This window comes from Cetorhinus maximus, chromosome 16, assembly GCF_964194155.1.
Source record: "Cetorhinus maximus chromosome 16, sCetMax3.hap1.1, whole genome shotgun sequence".
Classification (NCBI taxonomy): domain Eukaryota; kingdom Metazoa; phylum Chordata; class Chondrichthyes; order Lamniformes; family Cetorhinidae; genus Cetorhinus; species Cetorhinus maximus.
In genome coordinates, this window is record NC_135894.1 from 92996280 (window position 1) to 93020170 (window position 23891).

At 43.6% G+C, this 23891-nt stretch overlaps 1 protein-coding gene across 4 annotated transcripts in view; it reads left to right on the top strand.

Moving 5' to 3' along the window:
• Positions 1 to 13777, top strand: part of appa (amyloid beta (A4) precursor protein a) — a 198825-nt gene extending 185048 nt beyond the window's left edge. For all 4 annotated transcript variants that reach the window (XM_078560355.1, XM_078560353.1, XM_078560354.1 and 1 more), the window contains 2 exons: positions 4157 to 4303; positions 12669 to 13777. In XM_078560355.1, the coding sequence (XP_078416481.1) occupies positions 4157 to 4303; positions 12669 to 12770 (249 nt within the window). In that variant the 3' untranslated portion in view covers positions 12771 to 13777. The remainder of the gene's footprint in view (positions 1 to 4156; positions 4304 to 12668) is intronic.
• The last annotated feature ends 10114 nt before the right edge of the window (positions 13778 to 23891 follow it).

Sequence of the window (23891 nt, forward strand, 5' to 3'; positions counted from 1 at the left end):
AACCTGGCAATGTGGAAAATTGCCCAGGTATGTCCTGTACACAATAAGCAGGACAAATCAACCCTGGCCAATTACCGCCCAATCAGTCGTCTCTGGATCATCAGTAAAGGAAGGAGCCATCATCAGCGCTGTCAAGTGGCACTTGCTTAGCAATAACCTGCTCACTGATGCTCAGTTTAGGTTCCACCAGGGCCACTCAGTACCTGACTTCATTAGAGCCTTGGTTCAAACATGGACAAAAGAGATGAACTCCAGAGGTGAGGTGAGACTGACTGCCCTTGACATCTAGCAAAATTGGAGTCAATGGGAATTGGAGGGGGAAACCGAGTTGGAGTCATACCGAGCACAAGTGAAGATGGTTGCAGTTGTTGGAGGTCAATCATCTCAGTTCCAGGACATCACTGCAGGAGTTCCCCAGGGTAGCGTCCTAGGCCCAACCATCTTCAGCTGCTCCATCAATGATCTTCCTTCCATCATAAGGTCATACGTGGGGATGTTCGCTGATGATTACACAATGTTCAACACCATTCCCAACTCCTCAGATACTGAAGCAGTCCATGTCTAAATTTAGCAAGACCTGGACAATATCCAGGCTTGGGCTGACAAGGGGCAAGTAACATGCAGGCCACACAAGTGCCAGGCAATGACAATCTCCAACAAGAGAGAATCTAGCCACCACCCCTTGATGTTCAATGGCATTACCATCACTGAATCGCCGCTATCAAAATTCCGGGGGTTACCAGTGCCCAGAAACTGAACTGGACTAGCCATATAAATACTGTGGCTACAAGAGCAGGTCAGAGCCTAGGAATCCTGCAGTGAGTAACTCACCTCCTGACTCCCCAAAGCCTGTCCACCATCTAAATGCACAAGTCAGGAGTTTGATGGAATAGTCTCCAACTCCTGGAAGAGTGCAGCTCCAACAACACTCAAGAAGCTTGACACCATCAGATCAAAGCAACCTGCTTGATTGGCACCACATCCACAAACATTCACTCCCTCCACCACCGACGCACAGTAGCAGCAGTTTGTGCCATCTACAAGATGCATTGTGGGAACTCACCAAGGCTCCTTAGACAGCACCTTCCAAACCCACGACCACTACCATCTAGAAAGATAAAGGCAGCAATTGGATGGGACCACCACCACCTGGAAGTTCCCCTCCAAGTCACTCACCATCCTGACTTGGAAATATACTGCCATTCCTTCACTGTCACTGGGTCCAAAATCCTGGAACTCCCTCCCTAACAGCACTGTGGGTGTACCTACGCCACATGGACTGCAGCGGTTCAAGAAGGCAGCTCACCACCACCTTCTCAAGAACAATTAGGGATGGGAAATAAATGCTGGCCTGGCCAGCGACGCCCTTGTCCCATAAATGAATGAAGGAACACGACTCAACTACAAACTGTTTAATGTATTTGTATCACGTCCCCACCTGCGTTATGTTAAATATCTTTGTTAAAGTAGCGGAGAGGGATTGTTGACATAAGTACCTTAAACATTTGGTCAATAACTTAACACTTCAATAACGCTACCTTCAAAAAATAATTGGTTTGGGCACAGCCAAGGTATATTCCATGGAATGGGAAAGGTAAGGCAAACAAATCCAGAGCTCCCTGGATGAAAAAAGGATTTTTAAATTAAGATAAAGAAGAAAAAGTGCACTTATGAGAAGTGTCCGGTGAAAAATACAATTGAGAACCAAGAGGAATACAGACCTTCACGGGGGAGGTGAAAAAGCATGTTAGAGAAGCAAATAGGGATTATGAGAAAAGACTGGCAGCCAACATAAAGGGGAATCCCAAAGTCTTCCATAGACATATAAATAGTAAAAAGGTGGTAAAAGGAGGAGTAGGGCTAATTTGGGACTTAAAAGGGAATTTACACATGGACGAAGGAGCCATGGCTAAGATATTGAATGAATACTTTGCATCCATCTTTACCAAGGAGGTAGATGTTACCCAGGCCATGGTGACAGACAAGGAAACTCTGTCACTAGAAGGGTTCAAAATTGATAAGGAGGTAGTGTTGAGTAGACTGTTGGTACTTAAAGTTGACAAGGCACCAGTACCAAATGAGATGCCTCCAAGGATATTGAAGGAAGTGAGAGTAGAAATTGCGGGGGCACTGGCCATAATATTTCAGTCTTCCCTAGACTTTGGGGTGGTGTTAGAGGACTGAAGGTTGTAAGGATAAGCCCAGCAATTACAAACCAGTCAGTTTAACTTCAGTGATGGGCAAGATTTGAGAAACAATTATTTGGGATAGAATTAGTGGTCACATGGAAACATATGGGTTGATAAGAAAGAGTCAGCATGGATTTCTAAAGGGGAAATCATGTTTAGCTTGCTGGGGTTTTTTGACGAGGTAACAGAAAAGGACAATGAGGGTAATGCTGTTGATGCGCTGTGCATGGACTTTCAAAAGGCATTTGACACAGTGCCACACAACAGATTTGTGAGAAAAGTTATTGTTCATGGAATAAAACGGACAGTATCAACGCGCATACAAAATTGGCTGAAAAATAGGAAGCCGAGAATAATGGTCAATGGATATTTTTCGGGCTGGAGGAAGATTTGTAGTGGAGTTCCCCAGGGGTGGGTATTGGGTCCCTTGTTTTTCCTGATACATATTAATGATCTAGATCTTGATGTGCAGGGGACAATTTCAGAGTTTGCGGATGATATGAAGCTTTGGAATGTTGTGAACTGCGAGGACAGTGTAGAACTTCAAAAGGACGTAGACAAGTTGGTGGAGTGGGCAGGTAGGTGGCAGATGAAGTTCAATGTGTAGAAGTGTGAGGTGAAGCATTTTGGTAGGAAGAACATGGACAGACAATATAAAATAAGGGGTGAAATTTTGAAGGGGTGCAGGAGCAGAAAGACTTGGGTGTATATGTGCTTAGATCATTGAAGGTGGCAGGACAGGTGGAGAGAGCACTTAATAAAGCATATAGTATCCTGGGCTTTATTAATAGCGGCATAGAGTACAGGGGTGGGGGGGGTTATGCTGAATTCATATAAGACACTTGTTAGGCCTCAGTTGGAAGACTGTGTACAGCTCCAGGCGCCACATTATAGGTAGGTGTGAACACTTTGGAGAGAGTGCAGAAGAGATTTACAGGTTCCACGGATGAGAAACTTCAGCTATGAGGGTAGATTTGAGAGGTTGGGACTGTTCTCCTTGGAGAGAAGGCGGCTAAGAGGAGATTTGATAGTGATGGTTCAAAATCATGAGGGGATCACAGAGTAGATAGGGAGAAGCTGTTCCTGCTCGTAAAAGGATCAAAAACAAGAGGGCACAGATTTAAAGTGATTTGCAAAAGAAGCAAATGTGACATGAAAATAAAGTTTTTCACGCAAGTGGTTCCTGTCTCGAATGCACTGCCTGGAAGCGCGGGTACGGGGAAAATGCAGGGGCAGTGGCACTATAATGCTCATTTGGAGAGCCGGTGCAGACACCATGGGCCGAATGGCCTCCTGTGTCATTAAAAATCAGTGATTCCGTGCCTCGGTCTTTGCACGCCTCGGCCGTAGTAAGCCTCTGTCACCGCACGCCTCCATGTTCCCCTTGCCCACCTCGGCCACCTCCCTGTCCCCGTGCCCACCCCAGCTGCCTCTCTGCCCCTGTGCCTGTCCTGGCCATGTCCCCGCGCCCGCCCCTGCCGCCTGTCCCTATGCACGCATGTCTCCCTGCCTGTGTGTGCGCGTGTGTCCTTTTGAAAATTGCAGCCAGCCAGAGTAGGATGTGTAATGAGAATAGTTTCCATTTTAAAAATATACCTCTGTTTGTTTGCACAGTTATTGAATTCCTCGGCAGTATGTTAGACATTCCGATCTGCAGATGCACTTTTCAAATAAACTCAGTCTGCAATCTTGTGGTTTTGTGAAATATCACAACAGGCCTCAAAAGATTATCTTGCATGGTTGAGACTTAATGCAACATAGAAAAGAGCAGCTGTTTTGCTAATGATATAAATGTCTGCGTTTTCAATGCAAAGATGACACGTATTGGGATTATAAATTTCTATCCCTGCGATAAAGTGAATGCATAGCTCTCTCTGGGCACAAGCATTTTGTAATGCACTGTCTCCTGAATGTTGTGCAGGAAGTGTTGCGTTTGGGTTATATCTATGTGTAATTCTTCTTTATAGGTGTTTTTCCCAGAGGATGTTGGATCAAATAAAGGAGCTATTATTGGTCTCATGGTTGGAGGTGTTGTCATAGCAACAGTGATTGTGATCACCCTGGTGATGCTGAAAAAGAAGCAGTATACATCTATCCATCATGGGGTTGTTGAGGTAGGTAATTATTTACCAACTGCTTAAACCCAAACAATCTGCCGAAGATCGATCTCTTTGTATCCTGTTGGTAAAAATGCTCCGTTTTTGCATTGTATTTTTCCCCCCTTTTCCAATGTTCTCCCTTGCCTGAATTTTTTGATTTATTGCTGAGCAATCACTTTCTCTACTGTTCTCTGCCCAAGTAGACATTATTCACATTGTACAAATGATTTGTTCTGCCAAGCGAATTCTTATTACTCAGATCAGCTCAGGAACTAGCATTGTCACTCCCCCCAAAAGGCGTTCAATGTAAAACTGCTGCCTGAGGATAGCAAATAGCACTGGTAGTGGTAAGTGTAAGAATTAGTTGCAGGATGTCACTCTCCCAGTCACTTGGCCCATTCATGCGTGAGCCTTAATGGTGGGTGTTGTTTTACTGCAGACATCAGGCTGTGAGAGTAATGTGAATTTGACTCAACAATTTACTAAACATTGGTCCCTGAAAGTAGCCAAATAGACTAGCTTTGTCAATCTTTTGGTATTCCAAGTTTGCACCCTCCCGATTCTTTGCTGTGATACAGTTTCATATGCTATATACTGTCTAGTGCTTTACATAATTTCTGAGATGAGTTTGCAAGCTATCCAACTTTGTTACAGCCTATGATTCTCACATAAACATGCTTTCACGAAGTTACATCGAGTTTACAGCACAGAAAAAGGCCATTCACCCCAACAGGTTTATGCGCCACACAAGTTATCACAAGTTGGAAAGTAGGTGTGTTACAGGAATCCAGGCTTGCGCGCCAGCTGTTTTCCCCACTCGAGTCTAGAATCCTAGACCTGAATTTTTCGGTCATCCAGTGTGCATAATTGGCGGGCCTGGGAGCAGACAGGAAATGGGCCACTGGCTGCAACCAGTCCCCAGCCACGATTTCACACTGGCTGGCCAATTAACGACTAGGCAGCGTGAAACGCACACTGAAATGCTCACCGCTGCCAGGGTGGGGGCAGGAAGAGGGCAAATACCGACGTAACCGAGGGTGCGGGTGAGCGCTTCGAGAAAGCTGCCTGAAGGCAGACAGCTGCCCCAAGGAGCTGCAAACCTCCAGAGACTAAAGGACATGACAAAAATGCTGCAAACCATGTCCATGCAGCACAATCAAGCACCTGAAAGCATACCTCATTTAATAAAAACAGCACCCACTCTTTTGGAAAATCTCATGGAGATTTCATCCCGCGCTGGATCAAGGTTTGAGCAAAAATGTGAATGCCCCCTGGGAGAATGGCCAGTCCACCAACTATGAATGCAGATGGGCCACGTAAAATCGCTGTTTATTGCATCATTAATGGGCTTAATTGCCAACTTAATTGTCGTTGGGCATACTTCTGACTGCTGCACACACCTGCCGAGCGAAATATCGCTTGAGTGTGCATTGATGTCGGGGCGCTCGCCTGACGTCATCTCGCGTTATTTCGCGTCCGTTCGGGTCAGGCACACGCCCGCCTGTGGAATGTAAAGTTCTGGCCCTCAGGTAAGTTCTGGTACCACCTCCTCCCCGCCAACACCCCTCCCCCTACCTCCACACTACTGTCTCCCCCAACTGAGATCAACCATCTGTGCTCAGAGTAAGGATTGAACCTATTATCTTGCTACTTGGCTAAGTGCCAGATAAGGCAATACATTATCACATTATTAAAAGACAGCATTGGACACAGCGTAGAAAGCATGAATATATGAATACAGATGAGATGGATCAATTAGAAAGTTCAGCGCTCTAACCCCATACATAGCAGTGCTAGGTTTTCTCAAATAAGTTAGAACAGCCCCGATGACTGGAGTATAGTGAAATCTCGCAGAGCGGATTGCAAAACAGCACCAGGTTCCCACAGTGACATTGTTTTCGCACTTTTATATTGCATTTGAGTCTTCTCAGAGAAATTAAATTGCTTTTTTTTTGCATTTCCTGTTCATTCCCAAAAAAGCCACCAACAATGCACAGTACAATTTATACTCTTTAATCTAGCAAACACTGAAATGCTTTTCCATATTTACCCAAATCCTCTGTGTCAATGTCTTAAAGTTGTCTTTTTAAATTATTGTCAAGCCCACAGATGTCTCCATGAAAACTGCTTATTATTGAGGCATGCTCAAGCAATTGGGAAAGGACCATGTTGGCATTCTGTTACTGGGTAACCCTTGGAGGGCGCAAACCTTTCCTTTAAGAAAACTGGAATATAACTCCATAAAGACTTGGGTTCAATGTCCAGTAATGGCCAAGTATTTGAATGCAATTGCTATTTCTTACCTTGGATTAAACCATTATAAGGTTGGAAGTATTAATTTGCACCAAGGAGCATCAGTTCATGTGTTTTATTTGTCCTTTCTTCATCAACCATGGCTCAATGGGTAGCACTCTCACCTCTGAGTCAGAGGGTCATGGGTTTAAATTCAGTTCCAGAGACTTGAGCACATAACCCAGACTGATAGCCCAGTGTAATACTGAGGGAGTACTGCACTGTCTGAGAAGCTGCCCTTCAGATGAATCCTTATAGCAACAACCCCTCAGGTAAATGCAAAATATCCCAGTGCACTATTTTGAAGAGGCATTCCCCCTGGTGTCCTAGCCAATATTTATCCCTCACCCACAACTGGAAATATCAGAACTAGTCGTTATCACGTTGCTGCATGTGGGATTTTACTGTGTGTAAATTGGCTCTCACATTTGCTACATTACAACAGTGACTACACTTCATAATGCAATTCATAGGCTGTAAAACATCCTGTAGTATTGAAAGGTGCTATATAAATGCAAGTCTTTTTGCTCTTGTTCTTTTTATAGTCGCCTTTTTATTCTTGACTTGTGTGACCTTGTGTACCTGGCTTTAACTGCCTTCAGTAATGTCCTTTGAAACTGGAAAATTCCACTCTCAAACCTACTGAAATCACAGAATCTCAGAATTTTAACGGCACAGAAGGAGGCCATTCGGCCCATGGTGTCTTCACCGGCTCCCCAAATGAGCATTATGACCTTGTGCCATTACCCTGCCTTTTCCTCGCACCCTTGCACATTGTTCCTATTCAAATAATCGTGTAATGCCCTCTTGAATCCCTCGATTGAAACTGCCTCCACCACACTTCCAGGCAGTGCATTCCAGACCCGAACCACTCGTTATATGAAAAAGTTTTTTTTCCTGTCACATTTGCTTCTTTTGCAAATCACTTTAAATCTGTGCCCTCTCATTCTTGATCCTATTATGAGCAGGAACAGCTTCTCCCTATCTGCTTTGTCCAGCCCCCTCTTGATCTTGGGCATCTCTCTCAAATCTCCTCTTAGCCTTCTTTTCTCCAAGGAGAACAGTCCCAACCTCTCCAATTATCCTCATAGCTCAAGTTTCCAATCGCTAGAACCTGTAAACCTCTTCTGCACTCTCTCCAATGTGTTTACATCCTACCTATAATGTGGTGCCTAGAGCTGTACACAGTATTCCAACTGAGGCCTAACAAATGTCTTATATGAATTCAGCATAACCCCCCCTCCCCCACCGCTCCCGCTCTTGTACTCTATGCCACTATTAATAAAGCCCAGGATACTATATGCTTTATTAAGTGCTCTCTCCACCTGTCCTGCCACCTTCAATGATCTAAGCACATATACACCCAAGTCTTTCTGCTCCTGCACCCCTTCAAAATTTCACCCCTTATTTTATATTGCCTGTCCATGTTCTTCCTACCAAAATGCTTCACCTCACACTTCTACACATTGAACTTCATCTGCCACCTACCTGCCCACTCCACCAACTTGTCTATGTCCTTTTGAAGTTCTACACTGTCCTCGCAGTTCACAACATTCCGAAGCTTCATATCATCTGCAAACTTTGAAATTGATGCCTGCACACCAAGATCTAGATCATTAATATATATCAGGAAAAGCAAGGGACCCAATACCCACCCCTGGGGAACTCCACTACAAACCTTCCTCTAGCCCGAAAAATATCCACTGGCCATTGCTCTCTGCTTCCTATTTTTCAGCCAATTTTGTATGCGTGTTGCTACTGTCCGTTTTATTCCATGAGCAATAGCTTTTCGCACAAGTCTGTTGTGTGGCACTGCATCAAATGCCTTTTGAAAGTCCATGTACACCACACCAACAGCATTACCCTCATCGACCTTTTCTGTTACCTCTTCAAAAATCTCCAGCAAGTTAGTTAAACACGATTTCCCCTTTAGAAATCCGTGCTGACACTTCCTTATCAACCCATATGTTTCCATGTGACTGAAATTCTATCCCAAATAATTGTTTCTAGAATCTTGCCCACCACTGAAGTTAAACTGACTGGTCTATAATTGTTGGGCTTATACTTGCAGCCTTTTTTGAACAAGGGCGTAATGTTTGCAATTCTCCAGACCTCTGACACCACCCCTGAGTCTAGGGATGACTGAAAAATTATGGCCAGTGCCCCTGTAATTTCTGTTCTCACTTTCTACAATATCCTTGGATGCATCTCATCCAGCCCTGGTGCCTTGTCAACTTTAAGTACCAATAGCCTATTCAACACTTTCTTCTTGTCAATTTTGAACCCTTCTAGTGACAGAGTTTCCTTGTCTGTCACCATGGCCTGGGTAGCTTCTACCTCCTTGGTAAAGACAAATGCAAAGTATTCATTTAATACCTCAACCATGGCCCTTTTGTCCATGTGTAAATTCATTTTTAGGCCCCTAATCAGCCCTACTCCTCATTTTACCACCTTTTTACTATTTATATGTCTATAGAAGACTTTGGGATTACCCTTTATGTTGGCTGCCAGTTTTTTCTCATAATCACTCCTTGCTTCTCTAATATGCTTTTTCACCTGCCCTCTGAACCTTCTGCATTCTGTTAGGAAATAGAGATAGTTTAACTAAGTTATATTTGTATTTGCGGGTGTTAGGAATGAGTTTTAGCTTTGAAGTTTAAGTTTGATTTGTATTTCTGTATGTGTATGTTAAGAAAGGTCAAATGGAGTTTTAGTTTCACTTTAAAAGGCTGCTTGTTGTTCTAATGAGAAGTTAACGCCCCTATAAAGTAAAAGTAAACACGAGTAGAAAGAATAATGCAGTTGCCTCGCAACAGGGAAGGCAGATAGGCAGGTTCCTCCCACAGACATACACACAGAACTAAAGAAACAGCAGTTTTAAATTCAGTTGAAGCCAGGACCCCAGAGAGACTGAACACTGGGAAAGGGAACTGCAAATTTCCCAAAAGAACAAGAAGGTCCCAAACTAAAGAAAAACCCTAAAAATCCAGAAGAGTGGAAGAGGGAAAAGTCCAAAGCAGAACTTGTAGTCAAAAGGAAGGACAGGAACCTGGGAAAAGGTCCTGTTCAGTGAAGTTAAGAGTGAGGGACAGAGAGAAAGGCTCCAAGCTTCAGATTTAAAGTGAGAACAGCTTGCAAGAAGGTTCAAAGGGACAACTGAGAGTCTGTAATTCTTTGCTATGGGTATGTGAAGCAGTGGTGTACTGTTACAGCTGAATTGGTGAGAGAGAGTGCATGGAAGACAGCTTGAATGCATATGGTGACCCAGGGAAGAGGGACATCAGAAGGAGAGTTCAAAACCCTGGAGGTGAACCCTTGTGAAAGATGTCTAAGAGAAAGCGTCGGTTTGGGATAAGATTCCAAGGCGAGGTCTTGGAGATTGGAAACCCTTGTGTGAGGGGCAAAATTCAGTGAGACTGGTTGGCTCACGGTGTGACAAGTATCTGGGGGGGAGTTGGGGAGAGATCCATAGTATCTTGTTGAGATGGCATCTGTCACTTGAGGTCAGGGTGTGGTGTGTCTAACCACTGGATGCCATAGGTTTATAAAGATAGCTTTTGTGACTTGTGCTATCCTTACAGACCTGTATATATCTGTAAAGGTATAGTTGTGGGTGAAGGAGTAATGTAATATAGTTCGTCTTTTCTTGTTGAATAAATGTTTTATTCTTTTGTAACCTGACTCCTGTAACTGTTCAGTAGCTATTCTCCACGTATTTAAAAAAACAAACAAAAGTTCCAGCCTGGGATCAGGCTTGTCCAGGGATAATCTCAGCTGGGGATCATAACAATCCCTCTTGGTTCTCAATTGTATTTTCTACCTGACATCTGTCATAAGCATGCGTTTTCTTCTTTATCTTAATTTCTATCTCCTTTTTCATCCAGGGAGCTGTGGATTTGTTTGCCCTACCTTTCCCTTTCAGTGGTTTATACCTTGACTATGCCTAAACCAATTCTTTTTTGAAGGTAGCCCATTACTCAGCTACACTTTTTCCTGCCAGTCTTCCCTTCCAGTCTATTTGGCCCAGCTCCGTTCTTTCCCCATAGAAGTCGGTTCTCATCCAGTTAATTATTCTTACTCAGGATTTCCTGTTGTCCTTTTCTATCATCACCCTAAAACGTACAATACAATGATCATTGTCTCCTAAATGTTCCCCCACTGACACTTGAATTACTTGGCCCACCTCATTTCCAAGAACCAGGTCCAACAAGTGTGCCTTTTCTTGTTGGATTGGACACATACTGTTGTACAAAAATTCCCCTGAACACAATCTAGGAACATCTGCCCCCCTCCGCCCTTTACAATAGCACTGTCCCAGTCTATGTTCAGGTAATTAAACTCCCCCCATTATAACTACTCTTTAATGCTTGTGTATCTCTGTAATTTCCCTGCAGATTTGTCCTTCTACGTCCTTCTCATTAGTTGGTGGTCTATAGATTACACCGAGCAATGTAATTACACCCTTTTTGTTCCTTAGCTTTAGCCAAATTGACGCTCATCCTCTTTCTCCAGCACTGCAATGCTCTCCTTAACCAATACCACCACCCCTCCTCCTTTCCTTCTTTTCCTATCTCTTCTGAACACCTTGTACCCGGGAATATTTAATATCCAGCTCTGCCCTTCCTTGAGCCAGGTCTCTCTTACCGCCACAACACCATATTTCCACATGGCAATCTGCGCCTGTAGCTCCCCAATCTTATTTACTATACTCCATGCATTCACATACATGCATATATAACCCTGATTTAGATTTTGTTACTTTCTCCTCTACTCTGACTTTACCTTTTAATTTACTAATCTCTATACTAGTGCTGTCTTTCCCTCCCAGTATTTTGTGCATCCTGCTATTCCTCTCTAGTATTTTTTCTAGGTTCCCACACCCCGGCTGAGTTAGTTTAAAACCCTCTCAGCACTAATATAACGCCCTGCATGGAACTCAGCCCCAACTCTGTTCAGGTGCAACCCGACTGGCTTGTACAGGTGCCATCTCCCCCAGAGTCAGTTCCAGGAACCTAAAGCCCTCCCTCCTGCACCATCTTTCTAGCCATGCATTCATCTGCCCTATCCTCCTATTTCATTCCTACTCACTGGCATGTGGCATTGTGAGTAATCTGGAGATTACTACATTTGAGGTCCTGCTTGCTAATTTTCTACCTAGCCCCCTAAATTCGGATTGCAGGACCACATCCCCCTTCCTACCTAAGTCATTGGTACCAATGTGGACCACAATCTCTGGCTGACCACCCTCCCCCAGAAGAATGTCCTGTGGCCGCTCTGCGACATCCTTGACCCTGGCACCAGGGAGCCAACCTACCATCCTGGAGTCACGTCTACGGCCACGGGAACACCTGTGTGTTCCCCTAACCAATGAATCCCCTATCACTGCTGCCTGTGACGCAGTTTCTAAAACCAGGATATAAGATTGAGGTTTAATTCCTGATTGTTGCTAACAATTAAGGCTATGTTAATGTAGGTGCTGCTCCAAAGCAATTTTCAGGCTTCCTAACATACATGGGCATGCATAGAAAGTGCACCTTGCAGGTAATCATGCTGAACAAATTAACTGGACTGGAATACAATTCCTTTGGCTAGTGAGGCAAGAAATAATCAGATAATTGTCCTGTGATCACTGTTGGGAGTGCAAGCCCCTGGTCTTCAGGACAGGTTGGCTCGGTTATGATGTCTTTCATGATCACATTGCCCACTGGCATTCGCTCGAGCCTCACGTGTAGGGGCATGACCATTTAGGGCAGGTTTACCGGATAGCACATGGAACCGTACCCCAGGACCAGTCAGTGACTTCAGAAAAGGAGGTGTGAACTGACAAATGGGAAGAGAGTGGGGTTAGAATCTGTTCAATATGTTGAACATAAAACTTAAAAATTACTATGCTGCAGTTCCTTTTATATGTGTTACTAACTGCTTATGCAGTTTATGATGAATGCGTAGAAAGTAAGCCAAGAGACGATAAGCAAATAGCACAGACCAGAACTTGGTGCATTGCAGTTCTTCAAGGCTGTGAGATGCATTATGCAATCTTTTTTTAAATATCAGCAAAGTTGTATTATTCCTTGCCTCTTATCAACAGGTCGATGCCGCTGTAACTCCAGAGGAACGCCATCTCTCAAAGATGCAACAAAATGGCTACGAGAATCCAACGTACAAGTTCTTTGAACAGATGCAAAACTAAAGCGTGCTTACGCATCTGTTCTAAACAGTAGTATAATCTCCCGAGCTGGACAGCATATGAAAGCTTCTACTGTGTGGTGTTCAGTTTGCCCGAGACACTCCGTGTACCATTATTCTGCTCATTCTCGCCTTTTTTGAACAGCTGTGCTGTAACACAAGTAGATGCCTGAACTGGAAGAAGCGAAAATTAAGAAACAAACACAAATGTATTCTTGATGAGCATTTTAACTGTTTCACTACATGATTATTAATGAATGTTTTTTGTGAATTGTTAGGATTTCTCTGTATTTAGTGCATGATGATATTTGTCTCCTACCCAATTGCTATTTATCATGTAGTTTGTTAGCAGGTTGTACTGTAATCTTGTGATTTTGTGCAGATTATGAAGTCCTTCTTAAATTGTGACATGCTTTAACATATTTGTGCTGCAATCAGTGGGGAGGGGTGTTGGGTGCTTCTGTCTTGGTTGGTTTAAACTGCTTCGCAGGTGAGCGGATACCATGCTGGTTTGGTATTTCTTTTTTGAGGTGGGTGGGTGGGAGGGGTGAAATAGGGCAAAGATGAGAAAAAGCAGGCTTACTATGCAGTAAAATTGTAGTGTTAATGTTGATTATTCCAGGTAACACAACAGAACATTTTTTTTCTTTGCAAGAGAGCTGCTGTTAAACTGAATCTTCTTTGATGCTGTACAGTGTCTGTGAGCTACAGGATAAAGGAAATGTCTGGTTTCTTGTGCCTGTGTTTTGTGTACCAATCTCAGCGTTGTTTACTTGGGATCTTTTATCCATGTTAATCTTTGATTCTTTTTCTGAATGTAACTGTATTAGTTATGTCCCTGTGGCTTGCATACCCCAGTGAAAAAAGCAAGCAACTTCATGGGGACATGCTCGAAACAGATGTATATACTGAGATGTGCTCTCAGTGGTAAGATGGGTTGTACAGATGTAGCTTTAAGAATGGCTTTCTACAATGTATTACATAAATAAATTTAACACGATTCTTAATGAACTGTAGCTTGAATACTGTTTTTTTTTAAACATCTTCAATTTGTTTGCAGTGAGGGATGTTTGTGCTGGGGAATGGCAATGGCAGCAGGTTATTTTTATTCATTCGTGGCACCTGAGCTTCGCTGGCAAGTCCATTTATTATCCATTGCTAATCACCCTTGAAAAGTTTGTGGTGAGCCGCATTCTTGAACCGCCGCCACAGTTCATGTGGTGAAGAGAGTGTGTTCTGATATTTTGACCTAGTGACAATGAAGGAGTGGTGATATAGTTCCAAGTTAGGATGGTGTGTGACTTGGAGAGAAACTTGCAGGTGATGGTGTTCCCATGTGTCTGCTGCCCTCGTTCCTTTGAGTAATAGTGGTTACTGTTTTGGAAGGTGCTGTTGAAGAAGCCTTGGTGAGTTGCTGCAATGCAGATTGTAAATGGGACACACTGCTGCCACTTCATGCCAGTGGTGGAGGGAGTGACTTTTTAATTTGGTGGATGGGGTTCCAATCAAGTGGGCTGCTTTGTCCTGGATAGTGTTGAGCTTCTTGAGTGTTGGAGCTACACTCATCCAGACAAGTGGAGAGTTTTCCATCACACTTCTGACCAATGCCTTGTACATGGTGGGAAAGACTTTGGGGTGTCAGGAATTGAGTTTCTCACTGCAGAAATCCCAGCCTCTGACCTTCTCTTGTAGCCACAGTATTTATATGGCTGGTCCAGTTAAGTTTTTGATCAATAGTAACACTCAGGATTTTGATATTGGGGGATTCAGTGATGGGAATGTCAAGGGGAGATGGTTAGATTCTGTTTTTTTGGGGGATAGTCATTGCCGGGCACTTGTGTGGCATGAATGTTACTTGCCACTTAGCCCAAGCCTGAATGTTGCCCAGGTCTTACTGCATATGGATACAGACTGTTTAAATACCCAAGGAATTGTAAATGGTATTGAACACTACAGTCACCTGCGAACATCCCCACTTCTGACTTTATGATCAAGGGAAGGTCATTGAAGCAGCTGAAGATGGTTGGGCCTAGGACATTACCCTGAGCAACCCCTGCAGTGATGTCCTGGGCCTAAGATGATTGCCATCCAAGAATCACAACCATCTTCCTTTATGCTAGGTATGACTCCAACTAGTGGAGAGATTTCACCCTGGTCCCTATTGATATCAATCTTTGCTAAGGTTCCTTGATACTACACTCGCATCAAATGCTGTCTTGACGACACCTCATCTCCTGAAATTCAGTTCTTTTGTCCATATTTGAACCGAGGCTTTAATGAGATCTGGAGCCAAGTGGAACCCAAACTCAGCTTCCTTGAGTAAGTGGTGTTTGATAGCACTGTCAGTGACACCTTCCATCACTTGGCTGATGTTTGAGTAGACTGGTGGGGTGGTAATTGGCCAGATTAAATTTATCCTGGTATTTTTCTGGACAGGATGTAACCGGGAAATTTTCCACATTTCGGCTATGTGCCTGTGTTGTAGGTACAACATTTAGATGTAGGACTAAGCTCTCCGCTGGTCTTTGCTCCACCCACTTTATTGCGCAATTATCACATGCCAAAGCAGGGCACTGGGAATTTTTACCTTTTGCAGACTTGAATATTGCTAATAGAAAGGACTTATAATTGTAGTCCTCTTCATCTAGCAAAGTACTTTGTTGAGGTCACAACAGTAGATACTGAAAAGTTGAGGGAGGGTGGTGCAATGCTGCAGGGAGGAGAGAAGCAAAGTACAAAAAGCAAGGCTTGGATAAGGGTGGTGAAAGGTAGGGGATCTAGTTAGGCTGCATGATGGGGAGGATCAGCGGGTACATGCAGGTATTTAAGGCAGGAGATCACTTGGGGAGAATTTTCAACGCAGCTTGCTGTCAGTTGGCTCAGTGGTTGCAGACACACTTGAAAGTTGTGGCTTCAAATCGCACTCCAGGGACTTTAGCACTTAATTCATTTTGACATTCCAATGCACAAGTGAGGGAGCTCTCTTTCAGATGAAATGTGAAACCGAGGCCTTACCTGCCCTTTTGTTATACTGTTCCTAACGAGCAAGGAAATTCTTGTCCTGGCCAATGTTTATCCTACAACCAACATGTAAAAAAAGATTATCTGGTTGTTAGCACATTGCAGGTATAGCACTCTGGGTACATTGAAACTGATGGAGGGGTGAGGCCCACGAGGGCACAGAGAAGCTAAGCCTTGGGATCATGAAGGCACAGACTGGGGTGCCATGCAGTTGGCCTGCAATGTTGTGGAAGAAAGCAGCCCTTGGTAATGGACCATCCTTACAGTCTGATATAGCAGCCAAGGAGTTCAATAAAGGCAAAGGCTGGAGGTATATAATTACTGCTAGGAGCCAAACCAGCGACTGAGTGGAAACAGTACAGATGCACCAAGCACATTTAACAATGGATTATTGTCCGTTCCACTAAAAGGCCTGTCCAAATTCTCTAGTGGAGGAATTTGGTTGAGTACAAGCAGTACCTCTCCCAGCTAACTCCATCCCATAACTATTTATAACTTCATTAAGCCCCTTGCATTAAGTTTAGAAAAAAAACAGTCATGCACCTCTTATGGCGAGGAATTGCTTAATGTAGCCCATGAAAGGTATTGAGGCTGAGTTTCCCATCATTGAAAGCTGTAAATGGCAAATAATAACCTGGAAGTGCACAACAGTCTGAGGCAGAAAGAATTGGACAGCAATATTGGAACCATCGTCAAAACTGTTTCAGCTTTTCCTTTCGATTTTTCTTTTGGTTCAGTTGATCAAGGAATGAGGTCCTTGCTCCAAAGACTTGAGCTCATATTCTAACCCAACACTGTACTGCAATACTGAGGGAGTCTGAGATGCTGTCTTTTGGGTGAGACATTATACCAAGTCTTCTCTCTCAGGTGGAAGTAAAAGATCCCGGGACAATATTTTGAAAAGACTCAGAGATGTTCTCCCCATGTCCTAGCCAATATACATTAACCAACATCCCTTTTCAAAAATACATTATCTAATCATGGTCACATTGCTGTTGTGGAATCTTGATGTATGCAATTTGGCTGCAATGTATACAACTACAACAGTGACTATACTTCAAAAGTACTTCATTGGCTGTAAGATGCTTTTGGGATATAGAAATATAGAAGCAAGAGTTGGTCATTCGGCACTTTGAGCCTGCTCCCCCATTCAATATGATCATGGCGGATCCTCTATCTCAATGCCATACTCTGGCTCTCTCTCTCCATACCCTTTGATGCCTTTAGTGTCTAGAAATCTATTTCCTCCTTAAATGTATTCAGTGACTTGACCTCAACCTTCTGTGCAAGAGAATTTCACAGGTTCACCACCCTCTAAGTGAAGAAGTTTCTCCTCATCTCAGTCCTAAATGACCTACCCCGTATCCTGAGATTGTGGCCCCTTGTTCTAGCCCCTCAGCCAGAGAAAACATGATCCCTACATCCAGTCTGTCCAGCCTTGTCATAATTTTATATGTTTCAATGAGGTCCTCTCTCATTCTTCCAAACTCCAGTGAACACAGGCCTAGTCGGCCCGATCTCTCCTCATCCGACAAACCTGCCATCCCAGGAATCAGTCTGGTGAACCTTCGCTGCACTCCCTCTGGCAAGTATATCCTCCCTTAAGTAAGGAGACCAAAACGGCATACAATACTCTAGGTGTGGTCTCACCAAGGCCCTGTACAGCTGCAGTAAGACATCCTTGCCACTGTACTCAAGCCCTCTTGCAATGAAGGCCAACATACCAACTGTCGTCTTGACTGCTTGCTGCACTTGCATGCACCTGCATATCATAGTAGGAACAGAGGTAGGCCATTCAGCCCCTGTAACCGGTTCCAAAATTTAATTGAGATAATATCTGTATCCTAACTTCATCCACCTGCCTTGGCTCCACATCCTTCCAGAGCCTTGTCTAGCAAAAACCTATCAACCTCTGACTTACAATTATTAATATCCTGAGGCCTTAAATGGTAAAATTTCATTTCATCTCCTCTGAGCTTCTCCAAAATATTCCAAGCCTCGTTCTGGATGTAGCAGATGATCAATAAAAGCTCTCAGTTTCACAGCTGAAGGCATGATGCAGAGCTGTTTCAGCTGTAGTGTTCAAGCTGGGTATACCAGTGTAGAATGTTTTCAAAAATCAAGCCCTGATTCTTCACTTAGAGAATTAAGAAGTGTGAATACTGAAATGGTAAAAACAGGAGATTGATTGTGATCAGAAAGAGGAAGATTACTATTTCGGGTGTGCGATCTATCATCTCTCACCAATTCAGATATAGTTCTATTATTGTATCACATATATACAGCAACTGGTCACTCCACCTGACAGGCCCATGCTCCACACACATCTGTGAGTTAATAGTGATGCAAAGACTTTCTGTGAACAGAAAGTGTGAAAATAGGTGATTTTTTTTCAGTCGTGCAAAAGTATATTGACTGAGAAGCTAAAGGAGGCTGAACAGCCCAGCATTCAGATGTGCATTCTCCCATGGACTCAGTTAATTACTGTGGGTTATAGTTTTTTTTTTTCATTTCTCTCAACTTTCCCACTCTGTTGCATCTATAGAGTGAAATATTGCAGATGTTTCTGCCATTTCCGCTGAACTCTTCACTTTGACCTGATAAGACCACATGATAATCTAGGCACACCACGGCAGTGTATACAATCTACAGGATGCACCACAGAAAGCGTTCAAGGTTTCTCCAGCAGTCATGCAATCAAACGTGCAATCTCCATCAACTAGAAGGACAAGGGCAGCAACTGTTCGGGAATACCGACACCTCCAAGATCGTCACCCAGTCACACTACCCTGACTCGGACAAGTCACCGTTCCTGGGTCAAAATCCTGGAACACCCTACCTATAGCACTGTGGTAGACCTTCACCACATGCACTGTAGCAATTCAAGAAGAAAGCCAAACGCTGCCTTGTTAAGGGAAGCTACGGATGGGCAATAAAATGACTGCCTTGCCAGCGACGTATTGCAATTTTTTTTTGTTAAATCTGTATTGGATAACTTCTTTCCTTCCCCTACCTTTGCTGAATTCACCAATTCTTGCTGGGTATAAGTTGACTGGCGCTGGCATTCCTTCATTTGTAATTGCCCTAGGCTCAACCATCTTTAGCTGCTTCTTCATTGACCTTTCCTCCGTCATAAGATCAGAAGTGGGGATGTTCACTGATGATTGCACAATGTTCAGTACCATTTGCGACTCCTCAGATACCTAAGTAATCCACGTCCATATGCAGCTAGACCTGGACAATATTCAGGCTTGGGCTGATAAGCGGCAAGTAACATACGTGCCACACAAGTGCCAGGCAATAACCATTTCTGACAAGAGAATCTAACCATCTCTCCTTGACATTCAATGGCATTACAATCACTGAATCCCCCACTATCAACATCCTGAAGATATTGATCAGAAACTGAACTAGACTAGTGATAAAAACACTGTGGCTACAAGAGTAGGTCAGATGCTCGTAATCCTGCGGCGAGTAACTCACTTCCTGACTCCCCAAAGCCTGCCCACCATTCACAAGGCACAAGTCAGGAGAGTGATGTAATATGCTCCCCTTGCCTGGATGAGTGCAGCTCCAACAACACTCAGGAAGCTTGACACCATCCAGGACAAAGCAGCCTATTTGATTGGTACCCCCTCCACCATCTCAAACATTCATTCCCTCCACCACCAATGCACAGAGGCAGCAGTGTGTACCATCTACAAGATTCATTGGAGCAACTCATGAAGTCTCCTTTGACAGCACCTTCCAAAGCCAAAATGTCTACCACCTAAAAGAACAAGGGCAGTAGGTGCATGAGAACCCCACTGCCTGCTGATACCCCTCCAAGTCACACCCAATCCTGACTTGGAACTATATCACCATTCCTTCACTGTCGCTGGATCAAAATCCTGGAACTCCCTCCCTAACAGCACTGTGGGTGTTCCCACATCACAGGAACTGCAGCAGTTCAAGGAGGTGGCTCACCACCACCTTCTCAAGGACAATTAGGGATGGGCAATAAATTCTGACCTAGCCAGTGATGCCCACATTCCATGAACAAATAAATTTTAAAAAATGTATTGGCAGGGTATTTGACCATGAGTTCTTCCCAATTCAGCATTCACCCAATACCTGTACACTTATGGTTTGTCAGGAGGCATTTGACTATAGACAGCCAGTTGGAAATTATATTCCAACCCATCCAAATGGTGTATCTTGTCCCAACCTCATGCTAACACAGGTATTCCTGTGTGTGGGGCATACTCTCTAGAAGTTTTGAATTTTATGTTAAAGATGATGCAAGCTGTTTAATTTTGTATTTTAATGTGGTGGGGGAGGGCTTGTTAATTTATATGATTTTGGTCCCTAAAGCACAGTGTTATTAGGATTGTAGGTATTTGTCAGGTATCCAGGAATAGGCAGACGTTAGCTCATTGTGGTCACAAACAATCAATATGAAATTTGATTTTGCTTTACAAGCTTTCAGACTTAATATCAAGTTCAACAATTTCAGATCATGACCATTGCTCCCATTTTTTCAGACAGCAGCTGTTGGTAATGATTCTGCTTCTACCACTGTTGTGATCCTAGACTAGACCCCCATGTTGTTGGTGAGATCCGGCTAGGGACCAATAATGTTTTGTTTAAAGTAGACAAAGTTTGGGATTCAAGACACTTACTAAGTGAATAAAGCCTCAAGGTTCCATAGGTTTTGAACAAACAAAAATAAGCTTTAATATACAAGGTTAGAAAGATAAAACAATTTACCAGCATGCTAACTCAAGTACACACTAGTCTCTCTGGACATCAACATTTACATGCTTCACGCCTTTTAAAAATATCCTGCTTTTCAATTCTAACTGCCAAACTGAATAACTTAACACTTCCCCACACTATACTCCATTTTGTTGTCCACTCATTTCACCTGTCTATATCTCTTTGTAGCATCTTTGTGTCCTCCTCACAGCTTACCTCCCCACTGAGCTTTGTATTTTCAGCATACTCAGTCCCTTCATGTAGCCCAATGGTCAAAATCCTGGAACTCCCTGCCTCTGGCACTGTGGTAGACCTTCACCACATGGACTGTAGCAATTCAAGAAGAAAGCCAAACGCTGCCTTGTTAAGGGAAGCTACGGATGGGCAATAAAATCACTGCATTGCCAGCGACATTCATATTGCAATTTGTTGACTGTTGCCCACGCGCAAAGTTGCCAGGTTTCGCTGGTTTCCATCCTACTGATATTACTAAAGTGACATGCATGCAAAGCAAGGGCACATGAAATGAGACGCGTGCTGATTGCACACAACATTGACTGTGAGAACCGTGCGCTCCCCCTGCATCCAATCAAAGCGCTACTACAGTTCAATCGGCATGCCCCGCAAATTCTAGCTATGCAAGCGCAGCTAGCAAAATTATCTATCCCAGGAGACTGCCTTGGTTACGACATTGGTGGATGTGGGAGGTTGCGCTTTTTTATGTTACTTTTGCTGGTAATTTAATTTGCCCCTAATTATATAATGGGTCACTTTGTGTTGAAGTGACGTGATAAAGAAGGCGAATCAAGAGCAAAATCAGAAAGTACAGAGGAAGAAGAAGTAGCCAAAAAGAGGAAAATCGATAACGAGTGCAGAATGGTATAAGTGAGTCGGGAGCTGGATTATTTTACATGTTATTGAACAGAAAGGGAGGCCGTTTTGCTTAATTTTGCAACGAGGTGATATCAGTTCCAAAAGAACAACGTAAAGAGACATTATGAACCACACCATTCCTCTCACGTGGCAAAATTTCCGGTAGGTTCTGCCCAACGCGCTCGACAGCTTCCAAATCTGAAAGAAGTTGTGGAAACAGAGAAGCAGGTACTTAAATGAGAGTTAAACTGAGAGTAACATTAAATGAGAGTGACGCAGTAACTTTGGCTGGCTTTCGCATTGCTTGATTACTTGCAAAAAATGGAAAGCCACTCTCAGTTGGCGGAGTAGTGAAACAATGCACCATCTAATCTTATTCTATTACTAAATGAATGATTAAGCATTTTCTACAATTCATGAAATATTTGGTGTGTATTAAATGTATTTAATCTTATCCATGGGGTCACGGTTAGTGCACATGTCCGATTTTAATCTTGCGGCCCACTCAGATGAAGGGTGGCCACTCATGAGGCCCACTCACCAGCCTAGGTTGCCTATCACTGATCTAACCTCTTCAACCTGTCTTGCATTGAACCTGACCTTTGATTTCATATTATATATGATACATATCAAATTAAAACAGAAAATGCTGGACATATTCAAGGCATCAGGCATCAGCTGTAGAGAAAGAAACTGTTCGTGTCAGATCAATGAGGGATTTAACTGGTTTTAAGCAAGCACAGATATGGGAAAGGAAGGAAGGAAAGAACAAAGGCCTGTGAAGGTATGAGAGATTAAATGACAAAAGGGATGGTGGCATAAGGTGAAAAGGTCATGGGAAATTGGGCCAACATTCTCTGGAGGTTAGAAGAATGAGAGATGATGTAATTGAAACATACGAGATTCTGAAGGGATTTGACAGGGTAGACAGCGAGAGGTTATTTCGCTTGGCTGGGGAATTTAGAACATGGGCCACAGCCTCAAGATAAGGGGTTGATCATTTAGATGCAAAGAAGTTTCTTCACTCAGAGGTCTGCAAATTTTCGAAATTCTCCACCCCAGAAGGTTGTGGATGCTCCATTGTTGAGTATATTTCAGGCTGGAATAGACACATTTTTGATCTCTCAGGGAATCAAGGGATATGGGAATGGGCAGAAAAGTGAAGTTGAGGCAGAAGATTAGCCAGGATTGTATTGAATGGCAGAGCAAGCTCAAGGGGCCGAATGGTCCACCCCTGTTCCTACTTCTTACATTTGTATGTAGGTTGCAGAAGTGACATGATGCGCATACACAACACGAGGGATGCGACCACACATGCTGACATCCCTGTGTATCAGGGTGTAATGCACAGGAATAAAAACAGAAAGTGCCGTAAAAACTCAGCAGGTCTGGCAGCATCTGTGGAGAGAGAAACAGAGTTAATGTTTTGAATCTGAAGAAGCGAAGAAGGGTCATATTGGACTTGAAACATTAACTCTGTTTCTCTCTCCACAGATGCTGCCAGACTCACTGAGTTTTTCCAGCGTTTTCGATTTTATTTCAGTTCTCCAGCGCCCACAGTATTTTGCTTTCATTGTAATACACAGGATGCCTGTTCCGAAGCAGCCAGTGCATTACAATGGATGTCCTTCATTCAGAAAGCACATGTGGGGTTGCATTAGTTGCATATGCCTGTGGAGTTGGTAGGGAGTGATCCAAGCTGGGAACTATGACTGAAGCTGCTCTTATCTCAAGTGTAGTTGTGCCAAATTGTAGAATCTGTTTGGCCGAGTTCAGCTAATTCAGCACATTTGAATCTGGAGTGGGTAAATCTGATGTCCAGGTAAGTGGTCACAGAGAGACAGTAAATAACATTGGGGCAGTGTTATAATATAATTTAAAACATCACAGTGGAAAATTCAGTTGAGCATCAATCCCAAGCGTAGTAGCATCATCAACATTGCAAAAACTGGCACAATGCAACCAAACATTAACGATAAGTGGGAAATTCAGCTTAGAGTTTCAGGAATGGCTCAATTCAAATCATGTGACTGTGGTTAAGATGCCGTGAAATTAGTCAAAGTAACTACACCTGCAGGGCCCGTCCAGTCTTGCCTGAATGAGCCCGACATTCCCATTTGGAAATGAAAAATGTTGAACGGCGGACTGCAGATCTTAGAATGCTGTGACCTTGGATGACCTGAGATTTTAGAGCACAGTTCCAACTTCGAAACAAATTCTCTGAGAACCCCAAGTTGTATTCAGAGACAAATTCTGAGGGGAACCTTACATTGTTTTTGTGACACGCACAGCAGATGAACCCAAACCCAGGTTTTGAACCTCTTGCTTTCTAACTGAGCAGCCAAAGCCACTCCCCAACCCCCTGCAACCAGCCCCCCACCACCCCACCCTACTCTGCTGCTTGTTTCATCCCCTGGGTGGAATCAGCTAATTGAGCACAGACTGGATGATTGACCCTGGTCTGGTGATTTATTTTTTTGGTTCGGTGACATGG